This window comes from Somniosus microcephalus, chromosome 4, assembly GCF_052327205.1.
Source record: "Somniosus microcephalus isolate GS21.2 chromosome 4, FLI_Smic_1.0, whole genome shotgun sequence".
In the NCBI taxonomy this organism is placed as follows: Eukaryota; Metazoa; Chordata; class Chondrichthyes; order Squaliformes; family Somniosidae; genus Somniosus; species Somniosus microcephalus.
In genome coordinates this window covers 232,989,604-233,008,324 of record NC_140990.1, presented here as the reverse complement: position 1 = coordinate 233,008,324, position 18,721 = coordinate 232,989,604, and the positions used below count along the sequence as shown (strand labels likewise).

The following is an 18,721-nucleotide window of genomic DNA, read 5'->3' as shown; positions in this document are numbered from 1 at the left end:
TCTTTGAAACTAAAAAGTTATTGATTCACAATCGTGAAAATATACTTTGCAACACAACTTGATGATAGGATTTTTTTGGTCAAACTATGGATTCATAGCACCTGAATTTTCAAAAGTTGGGCATCTTCATGTGGTAAAACACAGTCTGATTTTGGTGATGGAACCATTGAGTTGATCCAAATGAAACAAATCTATGCATGGAATCGTGTTACTACCTAGATTTCTTATGCCCTCAGCCACAGCATCACTTCAGCAGTTATAAAGTTACTACTAGGGATGATGTCCACCCTCCACTTGTCCATGTAACAGCAATTTTGGTCTGTTCCAATAATTGTATAGTAGCCTATGTGGCTCAGTGCACATTGCTACTATTAGTCTGTACCACTGGCTGTTTAAATTGCTTTCAGGATTTCTTTTGTATTGATGTGTTTCAACTTTGATATCTCAAAGATCTAGTGCAAGCACCACATCCAGGACAAGTTCAATGCATATGCACACACTACCACACAGTTGGCTTGAGATGATGGTCTCACGTTTTTGATCTCTGGGTGGTGGCACATTAACAACTAGACAAAGATGGCTCCATTCACTCATTATTTTCACCAGTGTTCTGTGTTGATGATTTTTGCATGATTACAGTATAACCTCTTGAAATTGCAGGAACTGAGCTTGAGGAGATTGAGAGGCAAAACAAAAGCTATAAATATATATATATTTTTAAATATACTAGAAATGTGCAGCCGTTTTGTTAGCATCTGGAACTAATCAGTTTGGTGGACACCCTTCATCGGAACAGATGGTGAAGGTTTAATGGTCCTTTCCAAATTCTTAACCTGTCATTTGTTTCTTTCAGATGCTAACAGACCTAATGTGTATTCCAAGTATTTTCTGTTTTTAGTTTTTCAGAAATATTCAGGGGTACAAACATGCTTTCAAGCTTGAGTATGGTAACAACTTCCTGTGTCACCACAGTTTATATTAGCACCATAAAACATGACTCACTCAGACCACTTACAGGAGTGAGCAGCACTGCTCTACTCCACAGAATATCAAAGGTAGACACTAAACTTGTAACAAGAGATGAGGGGACAGAGCCTAGAAGCTGCAAATTCTAGCATGCTCAGAACAATTATGCTGTTCAAACAATTCTGGAGTCTTCCTCAAATAAAAAGTTCATAGTATTGTGCTTTAATAGCAAAAAAAAATCAATTAAAGGTATCTTATTTTTTCACTATACTGCACGGTAGTGGGGCTTTGGCAGATTCATTTTCTTCATTTATTAATGTTTCCTGCTGTTCATTCAGGATTAGCTGTTTTTATAAGTCTACTAGTTTATTATTGGAAGTTTAGCTACATGAATGAATGAATGAATGGTTTTCTCATTTTGTTGATATGGTGCCTACTAGTTCAATTATGAACTGTCACTGATTTATGAATACAAAATCTCAGTCAATGAGACACAAGTGTGCTGTTGCTTAGTGTAAGTGAGTGGATGTGTTGTTTGGGAGAGGATATGAGAGCAGTTAAGAATGTGAGTGGGAAAATGAGCAGTTGTAGGGGTAGTGAATAAAGTAAGAGTCGTGAAGAGTGAAATAGTATGGGAAGTAGTGGTTATTTGGGGCAGAGAAGTGAATAATGAAGGGGCAGGGAGAAACTGAATAATGAAGGGGCAGAGATTTTTTAGAGAGATTATTTGATGATTAGGGTGGTAAGAATTTAGGTTTGTAGTTGCATCAAAATGAACATTTGATGAGTGTGTAAGTTGGGAGGGGTTGTATTTTGGGGAAGTTTGTGCTTGGTTGAGCTATGGGGTGGGGGAGGGTTGCGGTGAGTGTGCAGTGCAGATGGTAGGCTCTGAAGAATTTAATCTGGAATTTTATCTAAAGAAAATGTTTAAAATTAATTCCAAAACTTGTTTCTGGAATGTTCTGAATACAAATCATGGACATTTCTAGAATTTTCCTCAGATAAACGTTCTAAAGTTAATGGTTTTTAAATCCAAAGCAATGAATTACCTCACACTTTTCCACTATACTGCAAGAGGGTGGTGCTTACAAATAGGTCTGGCACACCAGCTTGCGTCTTCTAGGGGCTTATCTGTGAGAGGACGTTGCTGCCACTAGCTTCTTCCAACCGTTAACTGTTGAGGGCTCTCATTTGTGCCTCATCAGCTATAAGGTCCATGCTGTTGAGCACTTTTATGTTGTCATCCCATCTTGTTCTGGGTCTGCCTCATGGCCTCTTGCACGTTGAGGGTTCCCTGGCAGAGCCAGAGTCAAGGTAGCGCATCGATCAACCAACCAGGACAATGGTGGTTAATTAGTCAGGTTGCCTACAATCTCATTTAAGATTTTGTACTGAGGCTTAACCATTAGTAGGGTGTCAAATCCATCAAATCAAATCCATCGTTTCACCTATTCATTACTTTGGTGCATACCCTTGTTTCTGAACCATATTTCAATAATGGACATAACTAATGTGTTGTAGAACTGTACTCTGAGATTGCAACTTATGTTCGATTTCCATATATACAATAGAGAGTTCATTACAGAACTCGGAAGTGCACTGCGCCTATGGCAGTCAGAAACACAATCCCCATTCAAGGTAATCCTACTACTTACGTAAGTGAATTGTGTCACTGAACATAGAATCATAGAAATACATGACACAAAAGGAGGCCATTCGACCCATCAGCCAGAATTTTGCGGGGGATCACTGGGCATGATCGGTGGCAGGTCGGGTAGGAAAGTATTTTTTCAACCTGCCACCACATGCCTTTCCCAATGTCTGGTCTGTCAACGCTGAATAGTAGACCCGACCGGCAGCGGTGGGGGACCTAATTAAAATGATTAGCATCTAATTGCCAGATGCATAACAGACTTTTGTCTTTAACTTCATGAGCACAGGCTCCCTGATGTGCACAGACCATGGCTGTCAAGCTGAGGTATGAGTTTAGTGGCCATTGCTCCAGCTGATCACTTGACAGTTTCAAATGTACAGTAAAAGCTCCCACCTGACAGATCTTCACTTTCCTCAGACAGAAGCTTTTTCTCATTCCATTTTCAGCACAAATTCTACAGGCTTTCTGCTTTCCACTTTCCACTCCAACCACTCACCTCATTGGAAGAACTATTTCACCATTGACAATGCTTCTATCATCTCTACTTCATCTGCCATCTATTCCATCAAAATGGGTGCCCTTAATACTGTCTCACCTTGGTCTTCAGAATTCCACCACAATCAGCCCCAACACCAGCACCACCAACCTTCTCCACAATCACCTGGTACTGCACAGGACCGAGGGCATCAACACCCAAGCACATTGCTGCCTAGGATGGCCTCACCATGGCCAGATTTACTTCACTTGATGCTGTACAGCCTGGCTGCCACATGATGCGCCAGGTTGGCACCACCCCACAACAGCACCATAAAACATCCCTACAATGTCCAAGCCGTTATTTTCACACTCCCCACGATTGCAGGGGGTACCATTATGTCTTACCATTCACTGCACCTCACTAAGCCACTTCCAAAGCTACACACAAAAGAACAGAAAGTGTTGAAAATAAAGGTTTCAATGTTTGACAGTGTGGCGGTACCACCGGTTGTCCCTTACATAAAGATACATAATTCCCTTTACCTTACTGTATGTATAACTTACCTGTTGGGGCCGTTGCCCCTTTAAGATGCACCCTAATGTGTTGACGTCACGTACGACGTGACGTGCGTGCGGCGGCTGCCGGCCCGACTCAGCCTTCTAGGACGGCCGCCAGCACAGCCCGGCCTACTGCGTCTTCAGCCGCATCGGCCAGCCGACGGGAGCGACGCGATCTTCCGCTCCCGCGGCAAGCACTGGCACAGCCCGGCCTCCATACCGGGAAGAGGCACCGACGCAATGGCGCAGGTCATGTGACCGCCTAAGCGAACGTGCTGACGTCACGACGTGGTCACGTGACGCCCAAAGCGCGGGAAGATGTCATCACGCTCCCCACAGGACTGCGAACTCAGTCCTCGTGGAGTCCCCGCTGGGACAAGACCTATACCACGGTGCTCCTACAGTCAGCCATCTTACCTGCCATCTTACCTGATGTAATTAATCTGTTCCTGTAAATAAACAACTTGTTAATAGTTCGTCGAAGTCAAACGCTCTTATTTAGTGGCGATCTACACGAACCGCTACAACAGCACATTAACAGAAACTTTACATAAACAACACCCAAGTGGCTACCCTTGTGTGTTAATTGGTATGATTGCACTAGGATGAGGGTGAGTGTGAGGGGTGGCTAGTGAGATGGGGATGTGATAATGTAGATAGAGCTGGATGAATGTGCAAGTTAAGTTGGTGTGAGTAAGGATGGGTAGGGTAGGGAAGGCAGAGTGATGGGGATGTGATGTGAGGCACAGCAGGATGAAGGCGAGTCTGGCTTTGTACTAACGTTTCGTGATCTAATGAGATCATTGAAAGGTTTGTGCCACTGCACCCAGGTCCTTCTGACGACATCCCTGCTTGTGACCTCCTGTGCAATGTGCAACCAGGCTGTGTTGGTGTCCTGGGCAGGTCTCTTCCACCCATGGGAAAGGAAGAGGACCTCCCTGCATGCTGTGACTCCCTCCATAAGCATATAGAGGGAGTCGTGGGAGAACCTGGGTGCAGCCCTCCACCTCTGTGCAGTCATTGTCAGTGTTTACAGCACTTCAATGCTGTAGAACACCGACAGCACAAATGTCAAAATTAATTTGGCCATGGTCCCTTTAAGGAAACCGGCTGGTGACATGTCATTAAATGACGTCACCAGACCCACTTCCTCTAATTGGCCAGGAAACGCGCTGGGCGGGCTTAACAAGCCCCATCAACGGAAAGCCATTTTCCAGAGCGGGATGGAGCCAGCAACGGGGTCGGGTCTCGCCACCGACGTCGCCCGCCACGGACCCGCTGAGGTGAGCAAAATCCCAGCCATTGTGTCTGTGCCGGCTGAAGAAGAGCTATCCCGCCAAATCCCACTTTCCCCCTCTTGGACTGTAGCCTTGTAGTGTCGTAACCTACAAGCAAAGTGGAAGAAGCCATGAAGCAGACCTGGAACAAGATCGGATGACAACATAAAAGTGCTCCTTAACAAATGTCCCAAAGCACTTTACAGCCAATGAAATACATTTGAAGTGTAGTCACTGTTGTAATGTAGAAAACATGGCAGCCAATTTGCACACAGCAAGCTCCCACAAACAGCAATGTGATAATGGCCATATAATCTGATCCCACTGTCTTGGATGTATCATCATCTATTATGAAGGTTGCTGGAATTATATTGTGTCCTAGTGATTGCACTTTTGTCTTGTTCCAGCTATCTCTGAAGTAAAAATAAAGGACTCAAAAATAGTTTGAATGTGAAACTTTACAGGAATAAAGCTATTCAAATTCATTCTCCAGCTGGTTTTCAATTAACTTGAAAAAAACAAAAGAAAGCTAGATAAACTTGAGGGATAAAGAAATAGGTTGTGCAGTTAGAGTTAGATGAAAAGTGGTGGGTGGAGGCTCATGTAGAGCATAAACATCGGCATAGACCAGTTGGGTCGAATGGCTTGTTTGTGTGCTGCACATTCTATGCAAATTAAATCATGTTATGGCATAAGGAAAGGGAGGCTTCAAGTTGTGGACCAAGAATCATTGTGATGCATACTGGGAAATTATTTACGCTGGGTTTTGAATTTTTTTTTAGTAAAATCAATGAATCTACTGAAACATAAAGTTATGGATTATCCATTATGGAAAAATATGTAATTTTTTGATGAGAAAAATTCTAAACTATTCTGAAGCCAAAATGAAAAAGAAATTGGCTATTTACCGAGAAGAGTAAATACATGCTTTGGTTGGTTTTCTCTGAGTTAACAAGAACTTGCATTTATATAGCACCTTTAACATCATAAAACATCCCAAGGCCCTTCCCAGGAGCATTATCAAACTAAATTTGACACCAAGCCACATAAGGAGATATTAGGACATTTGACCAAAGGCTTGGTGGAGCGATTAAAATTGGGGATGTGCAAGAGGCCAGAATTGGAGGAACACAGATCTCACAGGGTTGTAGGGCTGGAAGAGGTTATAGAGATAGGGAGGGTCGAGACCATGGATGGATGGATTTAAAAACCAGGATGAGAATTTTCAAATCGAGGTGTTGCTGGATTGGGAGCCAGTGTAGGTCAGTGAGCACAGGGGGTGATGGGTGAACAGGACTTGTGTGAGTTAGGATATGGGCAGCAGAGTTTTAGATGAACTCAAGTATAGAAGTTCAAAGGTGGGCGGCTAGCCAGGAGAGCATTGGTATAGTTGAGTCTACAGATAACAAAAGCATGGGATGAGGGTTTCAGCGGCAGGGGAGGAGATGGATCATGTTACAGAGGTGGAAGTAGGCGGTCTTGGTGATGGAGTGGATGTGGGGGTGGAAGCTCATCTCGGGGTCAAATAGGACACCTAGGTTGCAAATGGTCTGGTTCAGCCGAGGCAGTGGACAGGGAAAGGGATGGAAGGAGTCCGTTAAAAGTTACGCTATTCAATGCAGCAGTCAATCATAGTTGAAATTTAAAAATTACGTTAAGAAAAATAACGGAGAATTTGTTCTGCGCTGGGTATGGATACTTCTACTGTATTCCTGTGCCTCCCTGCTCTGCAGTCAGCTTGGGTTGGACAGGTGCTACTGCATTTGCGGGAGTTTCCTGTGGAGGGCGCCAGTTCCTCCTCCACTCTCCGTTCCTCGAGAGAAATTTCCATCCTACAGCACTAAGGACCGCACCGAGCAGCAGATAAACAAACATGGAGACGCTCCGAATCCCGCAACTCTTTCTGCCTCCATGATGTACCATCTGCCCCCATCGGCTGGCCGCCGTTAAACCATGTTGGAAATGTTCAGTTACCTTGCCCTGTTTTTTCTAATTTTCTGTAACGGGATGAACGGTTCCGTCAGAAACAAGCTAACGGTAAAGGCTGGCGTGGAGGTGCAGGATAAAACGGGAAAGCTGCGCGTCAAGCAGCAGCAACCGAGGCTGCCGGAATCAGTGCAGCTCCCGGGGAAGAGCCCAGGTAAGGGTCGCGCGGGCCGGGTCCGGGCATGTGATTGACAGGCTCGAGCCTAGGAAGGAGCCCAGGTAAGGGTCGCGCGGGCCGGGTCTGGTGATGTGATTGACAGGCTCGAGCCCAGGTAAGGGTCACGCGGGCCGGATCTGGGTCCGGGCATGTGATTGACAAGCTGGTGCCCAGGAAGGAGCGCGGGGCGCTGACTGGCAGCTGCAGCTCAGCCAGACTCCACCGCTTGTTGCGATGACAACCTGTTATCCCGCTATAAATATATTCCTGGCAGTGGGGATGGGGTTTCCTTCCCATCATAATCAAACCTTCGCGTTTTCAATATACTTCCATTTGTATTACTGGTATGTTTTGCATCCAATATACCCAATGAAAGGGTTGTGACAATCTCCGGGAGGCCTAAATCCCAAACCAATTTTTGGTTGCACCTTGCGCCTTCGACACTAGGTTGAATCTTCACCCGCGTGAGATGTTGGAAGGTCTGCATAGGCAAATCTTTGTTTTATAAAGATAAAGATAGGATTTTTAGCATGGTAGCTTTTCGACTGCAAGGGCGACCACTGTAAATATCTCAAGCAGACATCGTTTGATATACACAAAATAAACACCTTGTTTTGATGATGCTACACCGGCATAGTTCTGCCATTTATGCAAATGATTCTGAATTTTTTTTGACACTGAATGCTAATTATTTTCACTTTTTTTTTAAAAATACGAATGTTTGGATAAAAGGATGGAATTCATATACATGAAGAATTAGGTGGATAGTAGTGTTAATAATACAGTACTGACTTTTGACGGGAGGGTGATGTCTTGAGCTGATCGTGAGAAAGGGACACGTGCCACTGGTGTTTCTTGTACATTACCGTTAGGGCCTGGGCAAATTATTCAAGCCCTACTATTTTCCACGTTAATTTCCGGGTCAATACTTAGAGGCCTTTTGCTTGTACGGTTTTGCTAACTAGTTTGGTATTTTCAAAAGGACAAGTGAGAAAAGATTTATATTTTACAGATCATGGACCAACCAATCACAAATGACTTGGAAATATCAGACAGTTGCCCTTTTATGAATGGTGATTAATGTGATGGGAAGGTGGCAGCAAAACATCTCCAGAATATTGCCCCAGCAGCAGCATAGGGCAAATTCATAAAGGAAAGAAAACTGAAGTTCTGGTCTTTGAACAGTGCCATGGCATTTTTAATGCTCAACTAAACCCCCAGAACAGGCAGATGGAGCCTTGGTTTAGCATCTCATCTGAAGGTTGCAACCTTTGACAGTGCAGGGAAGGAGACGACTTTTATCTATGTAACATCTTATCATGTCTCTCAAGTATTTCAAAGTTCTTTACATGCGGTGAATTACCTTGAAATGCTAGTGATTCTTGTGTGCAAAATGACTGCTGTGCTTGACTACATAACTGGATGCCACAAATCCGCAATGGGATTGTCACACAGATCCTGAGCGATCATTACATTTGATTATGATTTTGCACATATTTTGTACTGGGGAGTATGTGACATAGCAAAATGCTCTACATTATAAATTGTTTTACAGATACTTTTAAAAATGCAATTCCTTCTGTAATGAGGAAGATTAACTTTTAATAAACTAAAAATGAGTTGACAGCAAAGTCAGTAAATAATTTTTAAAAATCAATAGTTTTTAGGTTTCACTGTGGCGGTATGTCAAGACTTGGGAAAAATCCAGTGACATCTGCCATAGTAATTATTCTGGATTATATCAACATTGTACCAAATCTTTGAAAGGCAGATGGACAAAGGCTTTACTGTACTAGTGATTTCTTAAACCAAAGGTCTGCTTGCATATGGAAGCCATGTTTATCTTTGTGCAATTGGTAGGCAGCTGGCAGTCAGTCTCCGAAGGGGGAAATCAGACTGCTGCATCTGTGCACACTGACCAATATCTGATTGATTTTTTTTTTTTATAAATAGGGCTAAAACAGAAAGGAAATCAATATTTAAAAAAAATTTACATTTGATTTATTTCCTCATTAAATTAAACTAGTCAGGACCTAAATGTACCCTAGCTTCCCAAAGCAGGTGGGCACAAAAATATACACAGATTGTTAGGACAGATGACTGTAATTTTGAAACTGTGTTTTTGCTCTCCAGTATTCGGAGGAAAATCTGTACATGCATAGGGTGCAAATGCCCTCTCACCCAGTGGATGCATACAGCCCAGTCGTCATGTTGCCTCCTTTCCTCTCCCTGTTAAACATCCAAGTTTGAAATTGTGACTAGTTTTTAAACTCGCATATCTTTGTGGCTTCAACTACAAGCAAATTACCATAAAGTATTTAGAAAATTAGTTTTACTCAGTGATATCTTTTGCAGATCCATGACTTGCAATGTGAGAGAGGTTAAAAGAGCAGTAACCTGCATTGCTGATGTCATAATGCTGATAATTTCACCAGCAAGCTATAGAACAGAAATTCACATTTAAAAATGTATATATTTAAACAGATCAATGGCATATTAGTGATCCTCTCACCACTCCAGAATTGCCACTTTGATTGTGGGTGGGCTGAGTATACTGCCATTGTGCACACTCGGGTATCTGATTCAATATTGGGACGACCGAAGCCATTGTTTTCGGTCCCCGCCACAAACTCTGTTCCCTAGCTACTGACTCATCCCTCTCCCTAACATCTGTCTGAGGCTGAACCACACTGTTCGCAACCTTGGTGTCATATTTGACCCTAAAATGAGCTTCCGACCACATATCCGCGGTATAACTAAGGCCGCCTATTTCCACCTCTATAACATCGCCCGTCTCCGTCCTTGCCTCAGCTCATCCGCTGCTGAAACCCTCATCCATGCCTTTGTTACCTCTAGACTTGACTATTCCAACACACTCCTGGCAGGCCTCCCACATTCTACCCTACGTAAACCTGAGGTCATCCAAAACTTGGCTGCCATGTCCTAACTCGCACCAAGTCCTGTTCGCCCATCAAACGCTGTGCTCTCTGACCTACATTGGCTCCCTGTTAAGCAACGCCTCGATTTCAAAATTCTCATCCATGTTTTTAAGACCCTCCATGGCCTCGCTCCTCCCTATCTCTGTAATCTCCTCCAGCCCCACAACCCCCGAGATATCTTTGCTCCTCTAATTCTGCCCTCTTGAGCATCCCTGATTATAAATCGCTCAACCATTGGTGGCCGTGTCTTCTGTTGCCTAGGCCCTAAGCTCTGGAATTCCCTGCCTAAACATATGAAACCTATAAAGATTCTGAGGGTGATTGACAGGGTAGATGCTGAGAGGATGTTTCCCCTCGTGGAGGAATCTAGAACTAGGGGGCATAGTTTCAGAATAAGGGGTCGCCCATTTAAGACGGCGATGAGGAGGAATTTCATATCTCAGAGGGTCGTGAATCTTTGGAATTCTCTACCCCAGAGAGCTGTGGAGACTGAGTCATTGAATATATTCAAGGCGGAGATAGACAGATATTTGAACTACAGGGGAGTCAAGGGTTATGGGGAACAGGCAGGAAAGTAGAGTTGAGGCCAAGATCAGATCAGCCATGATCTTATTGAATGGTGGAGCAGGCTGAAGCGGGCGAATGGCCTACTCCTGCTCTTATTTCTTATGTAAACTTCTTGCCTCTCTAGCTCGCTTTCATCCTTTAAGATGCTCCTTAAAACCTACCTCTTTTACCAAGCTTTTGGTCACCTGCCCGAATTTCTCCTTGTGGCTCGGTGTCAAATTTTGTGTCTTATAATATTCCTGTGAAGCCTCTTGGGATGTTTTACTACAGTAAAATCGCTATATGAATACAAGTTGTTTTTGTTGTTACCCATTTGAATAAGTGGTTGTGCTCTCAAATTTGGGTCAAAATGTTGTGAATTTAAGCTAAGGTGACCGTATTTTCTAAACCGAATCCAGGGACACATAGGGTGGGAGCACCTGCATGACGACCTTGTTGCTTCTGCTAGTGGAATACACGTAGAGACAACTTTATTTTCACTTTACATCGAATCTCAAATCTTGCATGTGTCCTGGCAATAGTGCTGTACCATCTATACTGGTCCTCAAATACCCTAACTTTGAATTTATCCCCCCCTCCCCCTCCGAGTAGTGTGGCCCGAGCTATCGATGGGGTCTTTTCTCCACCGCGCTGCATTGTGGGAAGGTGGGGCCACCATCGTCGCCTCCACTTAACTGGCTCCTGGAATCCATTCCTGAGCTCAAACCGAGCAGGAATGGGCCAAGAATCTCTCTCTGGTTTTTCTTTACATTCGCATTTAAAAAAACAAAGATTCTATACTGGGACAAATTTTCTGAACCATGGACTCTTCCGGGGATATTGTTTGCCCCGGGACACCATCCCTAATCCGGGGATGTATGGTCAGCCTAGTTTAAGCTCCACTGCAGGACCCGAGCACGTAATCATTTCAGGCTGACACTTCAACGTAGTACTGAGGGAGTGCTGCAATGTTGGAGATGCCATCTTTTGGATGAGCCATTAAACCAAGGCCCTGTCTGCCTGGTTAGGTTGACATAAAAGATTGCATGACATATTTGAAGGCAGGGGAGTTCTCCCTGTGTCCTGAACAACATTTGTCCCTCGACCAACACCAGATCAATGGGTTATTTGTCTCATTGCTGTTTTGAGACTTCATTGTGCACAAATTGGCTGCCACATTTGCCTACATTGGCGCGTGGTGCAGCTGCCCTTGTAGACACATTCACAGTGGGAGTGTCAACGGTAGTTTTGGCAATGGTACCAGCAGCAATGGCAGAGGCAAAGGTGGCATCAAAAGGCAGCAAAGTGAGCATCAGGAAGCAGGCCACACTGAATTAAGAGGGAGGAGCAGAGGTCAGTGGGTGACTGAGGAACTGACCAGTCCAGGAAGTGAAGAGCAAAATGGCAAGTGAAGCCCAGCATCTGTGTTTGAGGGGGGAGGGTTTGATTTTCTGTGTATGAGGGATCAGACTTTCACTGGGTGGGGCTTGAATTTTCAAAGTATGAGGCATTGGGATTTTTAGCATACATGGAGATGGGTTTTTAGCACTTGGAGACATGAATTGTTTGCATCTAGGGCGCTTGGATTTTTTAGTTGTTTTGGTTCAGATTTTTACTGCATGGGAGCCTGGATTTTGCAATGTTTCTTCAATAAATCTGCAAATGTTTCAGTAGAAAAGAAAGTGAATCTGTGGGACATGAGCCCTGATTATTAATTTGGAACAGGAATCGGGTGGGCAGAGGCCGGAGCGAGCGCCGATTGTCGGGGTCAGGAGGCCACCCGGCTATGACCGGAGGAACAGTTGCCAGCACTCGGGTGAGTCACAAGGAGAGGGTTTCGGGAGCATTTCTCGATCAGCAAGTGGGGGATGCCGGAGGCAGGGGAGACCTAAATTGTCCTTGTGGGGCTCTGAGGAGCATTCTTGCTTCTGGCACCACAAGGAATTTTTTTTTAAAAAGTAACCTGTTTGTGCACATCTTCTGGCACCGGCTCCTCTTCACACTGGAGTCACCTGGCGGGAAAGCCACAACGACTCTCGGCCAATTTTAACTGCCCACCCGCTCAATTTCCACCAAACAGGCTGGGTTCAAATTGCCTCTGGTGTTTACTCATGACTCTTACGATTAAAACACAACACATTTCTGTCATGTGGCTCACTCATTGATGGTGCCACGTGGACCCACTGCCTAATGCTCCAAAAGCTTGACCATCCTTGTCCTAAATACAAAGGTTGCACTGCACTTTAAGGCGATGCTGCTAGAAAGACCAAATGTCCTCACGAGATACTGGATTGCATGTTATGCCATCATACAGTGAATATACCATTTAATAATCCACATAATACCAATTAATAATGGCACAACATTTCACGATATTGTGGGTTTCTCATCATTATTTTATTTTTCTGCTATAAGAAAGCAGGTCGGTTTCTCCCCCCCCCCCCCCCGGTTTGCTTGAGTCATTGTAAAGCTGTCAAAAAACAGGAGTCATTGGAAACCAGTATTACTTAAGTACCTCATTAGATCATCAGGCATCAAGCTCATGTTTCAATAATGCATTTTCAGTACAGGTCAGATGGGTCTCACAGATTGATAGATTAAGTCCAGTCACGCTCCAATCAATGTCTCGTTCCTGTTTGAGCTTGGTATTTTCTACAACCAGATACTACTGAAACTCCCAAAGAGTAAATTGATCTATTTTTGGAACATTGTGGTTAATAATATTTCCGCTGTTATAGACATCCCCCCCCCCAAACATACATTTCCTTCTGTGTTATGTTTCCCATGACTGTATACAGTTTAAGACAGCTTAAGCAGTGAACAGATATTTCCATTCCCCCACACGCCCTACCTTCAGTAGATCTGCCACTAAGTCACAATCAGTTTAAAAATGTGAAATATTTTGATGCACATCATTCTAAGAGTGTGTATATGCTGCAGCTTAAGTATTGATGTGACGAGCCTGTGTGACATCTCATGGGGAGGTTGTGTCACAATGCTGGGTTTGGCGCTGCCTGCAGTATAACTCCTTCAAATCTGATTTTAAAAAGTGCTCAGTTTTTAAACTTGCTCAGATCGTATTTAAATGTTTTGATAATGTGGAGCTGCTGTCCCCACCATCCAAACTTTTACAAATTTACAACCAGAAGGGAGCTCTGGATAGGTTGTTAAGCGCAGATGCGCAGAGCTTTATTCTAGTCAGGAGAATTTGAATTGAAGCCAAGCAGTACAAGCAAGGTACTGCCTAGTTGGAGCCTATACTGTAGCTAGCGGTCTCCGACCAGTAGCTACAGTATAATTGTTACCGTAAAAGTAATCCAGGCCCTGTATCTTTAACTGGTTTGCAAGCAGTAACACTGGTACTGGTCATGCCTAACACTCTTCCAATAGTGACAGCTATATTGTTTTTCAAGCACTTCCTGTGTCAGATCAAAAACTAAATCAGTCATAGTGCCCCTGTTGGTTTACTGGGTAAATGTCATGTCTGGTGTGGCACTAAAGTGTACAGAAGGTCCAAGGTTAGACCTGCTGTGTATTCTGAAGCCGCTTTAATATTGTGCTAGTGCTGTGGGCTCCTGGCCAGCAGGTCTTGTACAGCCCGCGGTTTCATCACAGCAAAAGTGTCGGATTTGCCACAGCTGATGGGTGGAAAGAGCATACTTTTTTACTGAATCTTTCTGACTGCAGCCAATCTTTGGAGCTTGGCGACTGTCCAGTAAGAACACCGAGTTAAATTCAGCATGTACGTCTGTGTGCTGATATCAGAAAGCAGTGCGCAGGCGCACGTGCACATGGCTGTCTCGAGAGCTGCTGCTCAGTTATTGATCTTGCTGAAAGAGCAATGGGGGTTGTACCATCAGAGGTCCTGCCTCAAAACATCACACTCCTGTGTATGGATGCATTTAAGGGGAAGCTGGATAAGTACATGAGAGAGAAAGGAATAGAAGGATATGATGATAGGGTTAGATGAAATAGGGTGGGAGGAGGCTCGTGTGCAGCATTAGCACTGGCACAGACCAGTTGGACTGAATGGCCTGATTCTGTGCTGTGAATTCTACGTATACGTGTTCATTTTGGACAGCGGTCAACGATTTCCTTTATTTGGGGTTTGCCCAGACTTTCAGATTTGTTTTGATTCTTTCTATAAATCCAGTACCTCAGGTCAATTGTGATTGCATCATGTTGCATTTTGCTTCTATTTCTGAGTATGACGTCCTCTCCTGTCTGTGTTCTGAGCACTAGAACCTCTGTTTGCTATAATTGGTGATATCTCTGTGTAGTTGGTTGAAATCTGTAGTGGCAGAAAAGCAGGCTTCTGAGTCACCGTGTGATGATTAACATTCAAACTGCAAGGATAAATTGCCAGAACATGGGAGTGATATGGAGAAACCCTCCCTGCCGGCAAGAGAGGAATTGCTGGGCTGGAAATCTGTGATGTGTCCCTTTTGGGAAACAATTATTGGGATCTGTTTAATCTGAAAGATTCTTCAACTTGTGCTATGATTTGGGGAGGGGGGGGTGGTGGGGGTGGGGGTGGCGAACAGGGATCATGTGCTGAGAACTGATACGTGCACAGCTGTCAGGTTACATGTATTCTCCTCAACCCTTGTCTCTCAAAATATGTAAAGGGTGCCAACTGTACGATGTATATTATTAAACTGACTGAAAGTTTGTGGATAGAGCACAAAAATCAGCAGGAGCTAGTAAACATTTTTAGGGCATATTGGCACTCTAGGCCTATATCTGAGCTAAGTGAGTTCTTAATGCATAATTAGAATATCAAAGGTTCTGAAAAGAGCCAGTGTAGCATTAGAATTTTTCTACTGCAACGCCAGCTCTTTTCAGGGCCTCAATCTAAATATGCATTACGCACTGAACACTTTCACATTTTAAATAATTTTTCTGGGAGGATACATGGAAGGCTGTAATTAATTCTAGTACAGTACTCAGATAACATCATAAACCAGGAGCATGATGCTAGATTGGTTTTTGCACATCATCTGAACGCCAGCACGAAATGACAGTCTTCGATTCTCCACCATTTATAAAGATAAGCTATACAGTGGATAGAAAATGATCACTGATTTATCAGATTCTTAATAAAATGTGCCTTTAAACTGTGTCTTCACTCTAAAATATTGAATGATATTTTGGGGTAGACACCAGTCCATAATAAAAGGGAGGAGTGAGGATAGAGAAGGATTTTTGGATTGGGTGAAGGAGTCCAAGGAACTTGCAAGGAAAGAGGTACTGTAATAGATGAAGAGGACTTAATGCAGGACAAAATTACGGTGATTAGCATTAAACAAGTTGGAGTTTGTGTAGAGTGGAATTTAGGAGGCCGGTAAGGAGACCTTTGGAGAAGTTAAGCCTGGAGATAGTGCAGGAGTGGTTGAGGGTTTTAGTGGTGTGGGATAGGCAGGGTAGAGTATAGAATGAAGTGACCATGGAAATAGGTGGAATAAAAACAGAAAATCCTGGAAACACTCAGCAGGTCAGGCGGCATCTGTGGGAGGGAAACAGTGTTACCGTTTCAGGTTGATGACCTTTCAGCAGAACTGGAAGAGGCTAGAGATTTAACAGTTTATAAGCAAGTACAGAGCAAGTGAAAAAGGTGGGTGCAGAGGAAAGGACAAAGGGGACGGTCTGGAAGGGAGGGCATAAGTGATTAAGAAAAAAAGACTTGCATTTATATAGCGCCTTTCACGACCACTGGATGTCCCAAAGTGCTTTACAGTCAATGAAGTACTTTTTGAAGTGTAGTTACTGTTGAAATGTAAGAAATGCATTTAAAGAATTAATACATAATTTACAACAAATATACATTCCTTTAAGGCACAAAAAACCTCACAGGAAAAGTGGTCCAACCGTGGCTAACAAGAGATGTTAAAGATAGTATTAGATCAAAGGAAGAGGCTTATAATGCTGCTAAAATAAGCAGTAAGCCTGAGTATTGGCAGAATTTTAGAATTCAGCAAACGAGGACTAAGAAATTGATAAAGAAAGGGAAAATAGAATATGAGTGTAATCTAGCAAGAGACATAAAAACAGACTGTAAAAGCTTCTATAGGTATGTAAAAAGGAAAAGATTAGCGAAAGTAAATGTGGGTCTCTTACAGGCTGAGACAGGAGAAATTATAATAGGGAATAAGGAAATGGGTTTTGAAAGAGGTGGTTATAGAAATAGTGGATGCATTGGTTGTCATCTTCCAAAATGCCATAGATTCTAGAATGGTTCCCACAGATTGGAAGGTAGCAAATGTAACCCCACTATTTAAGAAAGGAGGGAAGAGAGAAAACAGGGAACTACAGACCAGCTAGCTTGTCATCAGTAGTAGGGAAAATGCTAGAATCTATTATTAAGGAGGTGGTAACAGGGCACTTAGAAAATAATAATTGGATTGGGCAGAGTCACTCAGAGGGTGGTGAATCTTTGGAATTTGCCTGTGGAGGCTCAGTCATTGAGTATATTCAAGACAGATCGATAGATGTTTGGATATTAAGGGAATCAAGGGATATGGGGATAGTGCAGATGAGGTAGAGGATCAGCCATGATCTTATTGAATGACAGAGTAGGCTCGAGGGGCCAAGTGGCCTGCTCCTATAATGTGGCAAATGACCAGATAATCTGTTTTTAGTGATGTTGATTGAGGGAAAAATATTGGCCAGGACACCGGGGATAACTCCCCCGCTTCTTCGGAACAGTGCCATAGGATCTTTTACAGGATCCGAGAGCAGACAGGGCCTCTTATCCAAAAGATGGCACCTCCGACATTGCAGCACTTCCTCAGTACTGCACTGGAGCATCAGCCTAGATTTTTGTGCTCAAGTCCCTGAAGTGGGACTATGAACCCACAACCTTCTGACTCAGAGGCGAGAGTGCTACCAACTGAGCCACGGCTGACACCGACTAAATGGATGATGGTACAAGGCAAAAGGTGTTGGTAATGGGACATGTAAAGAAACAAAAGATGGGTCCAGAGAGGGTGTATGTGGTTACAGCAGAGCCATTAGGTGATATTGTTAATGGATCAGATGTGGGATTTGAAGCTCATCTCAGCGTTGTGCATTGGTGGATTCAGCCTGAGCGAATTAGGGGCTAGGGTGCTGAGGTTTTGCCAGGAACCAAACAGGTTGGCTTCAGTCTTGACAATGTTTCTGGCTCATCCATGACTTGGGAGGTGATTTTGCCAATGGGGATGTGATGGAGGCAGGACTGCTGCTTGTCAGGTTTTAGTCCCATCAACATCTGGCCAACCCACGCTATTTTCCCTTGATTGATCTTGTTAAGCCTGCCAGGCGGGTTTAGCAGGCCAATTAAGGGAAAGCTGGTTCCGTCAGCGAGTGACGTTTCATCGGTCAAGAGCTTTTGACAAATGAAGTCATCATTTGATAGCTCTGTGAAGCTGTCAAACGCTGACAATCTGTCTAAGTTGAGACCTTGGACACAGGCTTACTTAGAGATGTATCCTCAGCAGAAAGCAGAAAGCTGATGTATTTGAGAATGCAGCGGCCATTCTGTTTTCTCTGCCGGTGAGATGAGGGACTCCCGAGACCGGAAGCCCACACTTTAGGTGGCAAAATAGGGATTATCCAAAAACACTACTTGTTAACAGGCAGTTAATTGGCACTAACCCCCTTCCCGCCTCGAGGAGGCAGCTCCCAGCATGGGTCACGTACCCACCTCCTGGGAAGATGGCAAAGAGGCAGGTTGGGGTGGGATGGGTATCCACCCCCAGATTCTGCCATTTTCCCACCTCCCCAGGGCTGGCAAAATCACCCCCTTGGTGTCAGACAAGCAGACAGAACAGCAGTGGTTGAGAAGTTGATGGATACTGTACTGGCCGCACTAGACGTGCTCCTATCTAGCTATCCAGCAAGTTAAACACTCATTCATAATAATTCTTCGTGAAGCGGTTGCTGTTTGAAGCTTTTACCTGAACGAATTTGTGAAACTGTAAACAAAGGCAAAGTATGGTTTGTACATGAATGTGTAGTACTCAGTTTGATATTACACAAGATATAAACATATTTACAACAGTAGAATAGACTAATTGTATAACTAACTAACATTTGTAACTATTAAATATTAACCTTTTATAAACATAGTATTATCAAAATATTACTCTGACAACATTGCTATTATGCTAAGGACTAAAGA

The 18,721-nt window shown here is 43.7% G+C and overlaps 1 protein-coding gene across 1 annotated transcript in view; it reads left to right on the top strand.

Moving 5' to 3' along the window:
* The first annotated feature begins 6,720 nt into the window (after positions 1 to 6,720).
* Positions 6,721 to 18,721, top strand: part of fam171b (family with sequence similarity 171 member B) — a 70,817-nt gene continuing 58,816 nt past the window's right edge. Inside the window, exon 1 of the mRNA XM_085985920.1 lies at positions 6,721 to 7,072. Within this exon, the coding sequence (XP_085842046.1) occupies positions 6,886 to 7,072 (187 nt within the window). The 5' untranslated portion in view covers positions 6,721 to 6,885. The remainder of the gene's footprint in view (positions 7,073 to 18,721) is intronic.